This window comes from Curcuma longa, chromosome 11, assembly GCF_044706935.1.
Source record: "Curcuma longa cultivar G26 ecotype Majalengka, Jawa Barat chromosome 11, ITB_CL_G26_1.1, whole genome shotgun sequence".
NCBI lineage: Eukaryota > Viridiplantae > Streptophyta > Magnoliopsida > Zingiberales > Zingiberaceae > Curcuma > Curcuma longa.
The window spans coordinates 298,290-305,898 of NC_133871.1; the positions used below are offsets into that span (position 1 = coordinate 298,290).

General features: G+C 37.5%; 1 protein-coding gene across 2 annotated transcripts; it reads left to right on the forward strand.

The window, feature by feature from the left end:
- Positions 1–5,981: 5,981 nt before the first annotated feature.
- Positions 5,982–7,609, forward strand: LOC141840510 (fasciclin-like arabinogalactan protein 7). Of its 2 annotated transcripts, none has more exons than XM_074728520.1 (2): positions 5,982–6,059; positions 6,596–7,609. In XM_074728520.1, exon 2 carries the CDS (start codon positions 6,652–6,654, stop codon positions 7,435–7,437), a length of 786 nt encoding a protein of 261 aa, XP_074584621.1. In that variant the 5' UTR covers positions 5,982–6,059; positions 6,596–6,651; the 3' UTR covers positions 7,438–7,609. The 2 variants fall into 2 exon arrangements, with proteins under 2 accessions (XP_074584621.1, XP_074584622.1); XM_074728521.1 differs by lacking the exon at positions 5,982–6,059 and adding an exon at positions 6,067–6,164.

The following is a 7,609-nucleotide window of genomic DNA, read 5'->3' on the forward strand; positions in this document are numbered from 1 at the left end:
CTGCAGATTGATCTCTTATGCAGATTGATGTAATTCATGCTACAAATGCTTTAGAAAACATTCATCCAGTTTGGAGTTAACCCATTTGTGGGGTTGATATCCTGGTTGCTGACTGCAGATTGATCTCTTATGAAGACATTGTTTTCGTTTGATTCTTCCAGTTTGTAATCTGTTTAAGTTTGCCTTTTCAATGTAAAGCTGGGTGCAACCGGTACTTCTGTTTGTTGATAGCATGGTTCATATATTTTGTTCGTTTAGTTATCGAGTCTCTTAAGATTTGCAGCCATAACAGTGCATCCATAGATGCATTCAATACTGATACCACCATTGTATTACAGAATTATGAAAATCAAAATTAGAAGCATAATTTGAATAACCTTGTGTGTGCACATCATTCTGCTTCAGGTTCTTTATCAGGACATAAGAGATTTGATGAGAAGCTCTCTGCATCTCTCCATTTCCCTCACAAGATTAACAAGCAAAATACATAAAACTCTCTTTCTTTCTTTCATCTCATCTCATCTAGCATCAAAAAGCCAAATGATTCACGACTCTACTCGAGTCATTCTCTTATCTTCACTTACAGTCGAAAAAGAGATTTAGCATCAGCTCTTCTTCAGGCTTCTCATCCTTACTGTATTTATCTTGTTAGCTAGCTGCAAACTAGACCTTATTATTAAAACTTATTAGCACTTGGTCACTCCTACCTAAAACTTATTTCTAGATGCAAACTAGACCTTTCAGAAGATTGTTTCTAAAAAAACATGCATTAGAACTTATTTCTAGATGCAAACTAGACCTTACAGAAGATTGTTTCTAAAAAAACATGCATTAGAACTGGAACTTATTTACTTTATAGGAAATGTGATTAGGCACTTCCCAACCACAATCACAGATGCACACTACATACAGAAAGCTTCTCGTGCAAGATAATTAGAATTTCTCCGCCCTGATAAATCACATTATTCAAGAATTGTATCATCTCTTCTTCATCCTCGAAAGGCCTAAAAGAAAAGAAACAAGTACTAAACAAGTCTACAACAAAACAAATACTGAACAAGTCTACAGTTTACTACAAATAAACTATTTCATATTTGTGAAATACAATAAAACGAAATTAATTATCTTCATCTGAAGAGACCACAATAGCACGTATGACAACCCAAATTATCCAACATATTATCACCACAAATATGTGTCTAATTATTTTTTTTATCCAATTCAAATAGTAACTTGCAATTTTCGATCTCCAACTCCTTCATAGTATTCTCTGCACTTTGAACATCAGCCTCCAACTTGTTTATTCTTCTTAGCAATCTTGATATTATTTGTGTTGATCTACTACACATCTCATCATCAATCCATGTCCAGAAACCACACCCCCCTCCATTCTGCGATTCCAAGTTATTTATGAGATTAAATGCCCAAATTTTGCACAAAAAAAAAGTGACAAATAATGTTAACTTTTCCAGGTCAAATCATTAACCACTATATCAGTCAGACAAAACTATAAACATTGATATCTAAGCGACTATGCTTCCTATTACATCCTCGAGAAAAAACATCTCTTCGTTTGATCGAATTAGCTCCACCTTCTCCACGAAAACTCTATCAATCCAAACTTTCCAATAAGATCCACCAAGAGGAACGTGATGTGCTTTTGCTTTAGATCCGTGGATGCAATTCAACCATCTGCAATAGCTCCATCAACAGACCAATGAAACAACTTACATTTAGCATTAATATTGATATCTCTAGCACTCACATTCTTTAGTGTTAACTATATAACAATAAAAAGTAATTAATGATCAAACAAATTTTTATAATAAAGCATGTTATAAATAATAAACGAAAGTATAATATTGTGTTAAAATAGTTACCTGAACTGTAATATTGTTATCGCCAGCAATATAATTTTCAATACCACTACCAATGCCACAACTAGCAACCTAATTTTACAAACAATGAGTTAGAAGCAATGAAATGATTTGATGAATTTCATAGAAATAGCTCTACAATATAATTCTGGATAAATAGTATGGACTATATAACTCTACAATATACAACAAAGTAAAACACCATTCATCCTGAATGCATGGGTTAAACCACAATACTTGCTCATAGAACAACCGATCACACCTTCAGTTTCACAATGAATACATCTTCTACTCCAACATAATGGATTTGAAATAAAAACATAATGTTTACAAATGCCCGAGCATACATTGGAAATTAAAGACGGACAACAAAAGACTATACAAAAGTGCCCAATCATTCAATGTTTCACAGTGGAAATTAAAGATGGAAAAGAAAAAAAATTATACAAAAAAGTGTACTTTGTAATGTTATGATAATAAATATACATTATAAAGACAAAATGTGAGCAAAAAATTCAAGAAGAGAATTACGGATAGAGGGCATTCCCTAATATGACAATCAAGAATTATTTAGATCAGAGGATGAATCTATAGAGATAGAATAGACTATTAAATTCAGCCTGCTATAAGCAATGTTATTTTTGTCACTCCAAGAGGTGAACTTACTGGTTTCAGATCAGGGCAGCCAATGAGGTGAAATAAATAATATCCTTATTTCATGGATACCTCTGAGCTTAACACTCAGAAATTTCGGGAACCATAGAATGACAATATGGGGGGAAAAATAAAACATAACTAATTCATAGAACTTTTCCATATTCCTAGTTTCCCATTGCTTGACTAGTGTTCTATTTCCTTAGTTTTCTACAACAAGTGGACCAGAGGTTAGACTAAACCACAACCAACAGGTCAAAAAGAATTGTCAACACAATTTGGAAACTGTATCTAAATGCACATAGAAATTGCAATGTTGATACGATAAAAGCATGCATCTTTACTGGACCACAATTAATACCTTTAATCTTTTTCTTAATCCAAACCTCAAGCAGCATTCCTGCTCCTACTCCAGCAGCACAACAAGCACCATAAATTGCGACTGTAGCAGGTAAGGACCTTCGTGGAAGAAAATAGTAGTCAGGCACCTGTCTAATCTTCTTTAGAAGTCGCTTTTTAGTAACTGGCCCACTTGAATCACTAGCAGCATTGCTTGCTAACATGTAGTAGAAGTAGATGAATAAGAATCGCATTAGAAGAGAAGAGAGAACATGTAGTAGAAAAAACCTTGGACAACGCCCGATTCATGAAAAGGAATCAAAGTACCTCACAAACTCCATTAACAAGGTACCCGAAGAAGAAACCAGAGGAACACAGAAGTAACTACTGACAATTCGGCCTCCCGGTCAATGAGATCCCAAACGTTGCCATTGTTGCCGCACGTTGCAGGATCCATCGTTCCGTGCAACATCCATCGTGCCGCCGCGCGATTACGATGCCATTGTTGCCGCACGTTGCAGGATGGAGAAATAGGCAAGAGAAGAAGGTTAGGATAGCCGGAGAAACGCCCGTGGAGCTCCTCCGCCGTGCGTGCCTTAGCGCCGTGCGAGCGTCGATGGAAACCCAGAAACACGAAATGCAAAATAGGGTTACGGTGTTTAGGGTTTTATTTAGGTTTTTAATGAATTAAAATAATATAAATTTATAGTTATTTAATTATTTTTTAAAATTATATATATTATAAATGGATCATTTAAAAATATTTTACATAGATGTAACAAATTTCATTGTTAATCTGTATTTATTCTTATTTATAACAATTTATTTATAAATTTTATTTTTAAGTTATTTTTTTAACAGCGTACATCAATGTGCGCTGTCAATAATATTTTTTAACCCCTTTTTAACAGCATACATTCATGCGCGCTGTCAATAATATTTTTTTAATCCCTTTTAACAGTGTACATCCATGCGCGCTGTCAATAGTACTTTTTTAACAGCATATATTCAATGTATGCTACAAATATTATTTAATATTTATAGCGTATAATTTTTTCATGTTGCGAAAAATAGTATTTGCAGCGCACTTAATTAGACGCGCCGTAAAAATTATTATTAACAGTACACTATAATTGTGCGCTGTTGATGACGTGTAACAGAAAAGTCAAATTTGTTGTAGTGTATACTCAATTATCTCGGGGCCACGTCTTCAAAGAGATGTTTGCTTAACATATCAAAGTATAAATCTTTATGACCAAGATGACTTGAATATCACAAATCGAAGGAAACTTACACTCTAGTTGCAATGAGATCTCCATAGAATTGTATAGAACCATATGAAGTCTCATAGCAAGTCACATCTGATGAACTCATTACCCTTAACCAGCATCCATATGTTAACTCTCAATATCTCAATATTTTCAGCCAGTTAGGATCAACTGTTTGGTAAACTAAGGAGTTTAACATAGGTTAGTCTTACATAATCAATAATGTTCAATCTCATCAATTCATTGACTAGAAAATATTTTAATATGTACATAATTACACATGTAAAGATACCCACTAATTATAATCCAATCACAATTTCTTTCATACTATGATTGTATTATGAGCATTAATTGAATTTAAGATCTAATCAAGTACATAAAGAATGTACACTCAAATAGTAATTTTATTTATCCAATATATATTATATTATGTAAGACGATTGTCTTAAGACACTTCTTAAATATAACAGAGCGTAACATCCCCGAGAAAGACCCCTTTTCCTGACAAGAGGTCCAACCCAAGAGCCATCGGCTAGGTTAGGGAAAACACTTGCTCCCCTTGTTACCCACAAGTGAAAACTTCCGACCCACAAACTCCAAACAAGGATAAAGATTAGAAATCAATGTAACTGACCCTTTAGAAGAGATGACAAATGTAAACATGTCTCTCAACATGGGGGTTGTGATCCACTGATCCACTTATGGATTCCTGAATGTCCAATATATAATAAATAGTAAGGGGACAGAGGTTGTATGAAAGCATTGGTTTGCACTATGACTATTGGCACTTGGATGGCGCTCAGATAAGATGTTGGATCATATCTTCTTAGATTGTCCAATCAATAAGGACCTACGGAGTAAGGTGTGGTATTAACTATGCATGTGACAGGAGATGAGCACCCTTAGGTGGATGCTATGAGCCTTCCATCGGCACATACGAGGTAGTAGCATCTTGATCAAGACATGCTAGTTAGTTGTCTTGTATGATTTTGCTTCTTTGACCATTTCGAAATCGTAACGAGTATGAAGGGGCCATTCCAAATATTGAGTTGTTGTTCGCTAAGATATAAGCTCATATATTTCGCTTCCTTAGGCGCTTATTTGTATTTCTTTTTGGATAATAATAAATTTTATATTTTCTTTAAAAAAATAAAAATAAAAATTTGAAGATTATTATTGTTGAGTTATAAGAATTAAGTTGAGTATAAGAGTTACAACGAAATCTATCTCAACCGCTCTAACTTATTTCTTAGTTATGTCGTTCACGTAGTATAAGATATTTTTTTACATAGGATGAAAAATTTAGAACGCTATTTGTTGGAAGAAAAGTTCCTGTACTTCTGGATTTGCTTGGTGGTCAATGTATGAGATTAAGCCGTTCATCTTCCTGACTAATTGAACCGAAAGTCTTGACACCTGGATTATTCATTAGTTGTGTCGTGCAACCGTCTATCTCGTGGAGCTCCTCCCAACCCTCTCGAGGAAGGCGACCGCAGGTTCCACCGCTTCCTTTCCGCTCGCAGATTTCACTTGGAACAATTATGATCGATGTAAAATTTCATACAAACATTAAGATCGATTTACCGCTTAATAAGTAGTATTCAGCAACATTGGTGTCTCTCTCTGACCAATCTGATGGCAGAGACTTTAGGTAGGCCTGTAGGGACGTAGAGTGCAAGTGAGGAAATTTTTTAAAGCACAAAGAAAATGGAGAGGTGAGGGGATCCATTAGCTGGGAGGTCAGTTTTGAACTGCCAACTGCTGTCAAGTTCATTATTAGGTGGCAAGCCAAAGCAGCTGGCCTCTTTTTGTAATAATCACCTACTCACCTCTCACTTCACTTTATATTCTCCTCAGCCTCGGCATCAGGCTCAGCCTCCCTCCATTGAGATTGAGGTGGTTCAGTCTCCTGCTGAAGTTGGTCAGTTCTTCACACTTTCCTCCTCATTGCATTAAATTTTACTTTCTCATCTTTGATCTACATTTTAAGCGTTTTGAGTACCATGGCTCTCTAACTTCACTTCAGGTTTGCATGTTAGGCAGGGATTTCCCTGTTGCTTGCTTTTTTTTTTTTTCTTTTTCGGAGAATCTAAAACTAAATCAGGAGTTAGGCTTTCTAGATCTTGTGCCGACTAGTGGCATTTCTGACTCACTTTTTTGCTAATGGATCGAAGACTTGGATTCCAGTTATTTCTCTCTTCTCTGTCTTTTTACCTTCTTTTTGGGTCAATGTTTCGAGATCTTCTCTTCTGGGCATTTTGTTTCCAGATCTCTGTATCTAATGTTAAATATCGGAAAGATCTTGTTTTCCAGCAGTATAAATGATGTCCCTCATCGTGAGATGTGAATATTTGAGCGAAACGGATGGATGCCGGTGCTCAATTATTAAATTTGGACAAAACGAGCTCTTGTGAATTTGCCACAGAATTTCTGACCATGGTTATTACGTTCTTGCAGGGATTTCCAGAGTGACAACTAGCGCAGCGCAGGAAGAAAAGATTTTGGAAAAGAAAATGGGGCTTTCATCATTGTTTTGTGCCACTGCGCTACTTGTTTCGTTGATCTCTTCTTCTGCGACTGCACAATCTCCTCCAGCTCCATTCCTGCCTCCCTCTCCGGCACCTGCTCCAGCCCCGCACTTTGTCAACCTCACGGATCTGCTCTCAGTCGCTGGCCCTTTCAACGCCTTCCTCAACTATCTCCTTCAGACCCAAGTTATCGACACATTTCAGAACCAGGCTAATGATACCAAACAAGGCATCACCCTCTTTGTCCCCAGTAATGCAGCCTTTGCCTCGCTCGAGAGATCCGACCTCGGAAATCTTACCCAGGACCAGCTAAAATCTCTGCTCCTCTACCATGCCTTCCCCAAATACTACTCCTTCTCCGACTTCACGAACCTTAGCAACTCGAACCCCGTCAGCACAATGGCGGGCGGGCAGTATACGCTCAACGTCACTGATTCATCGGGTCTCATCCATGTCGCTTCCAGTTGGTCAAACACAAAGATCATTAGCAGTGTGTGGGCAACCTCTCCAACGGCGGTTTATCAAATCAACCGTGTTTTACTTCCTCTGGCCATCTTCAGCAGTGATCCACCTCTAGCTCCTGCTCCAGCTCCAGCTCCTGAGACCACGAAGCCATCCGACGTTGCTCCTCCCCGAAGTGAAATTGCTTCTGCGCCCAAATCATCAGAGTCGTCGACCAGCGGCGCCCGCGCCCTTCCATACAGCAGCGGCGCTAGTCTCTTCAATCACTTGGTCTGCGCACTCTTCGGCAGCCTGATTCTTGTTCTGTGAGGGTTGGTGGGCTTCCGAGCACACCATGTGCCGCATTCACTGCCGTGGCTTTCTTTTGGTTCAATTCTTTATGGTGGAGTAGACATGTTTGGATGTTTAAGCAGAATTTGAGACGTGTATTTTGCGCCAAGTGCCAACGTAAACTATTCTATTAAGTTCTTTCATTCGGTGA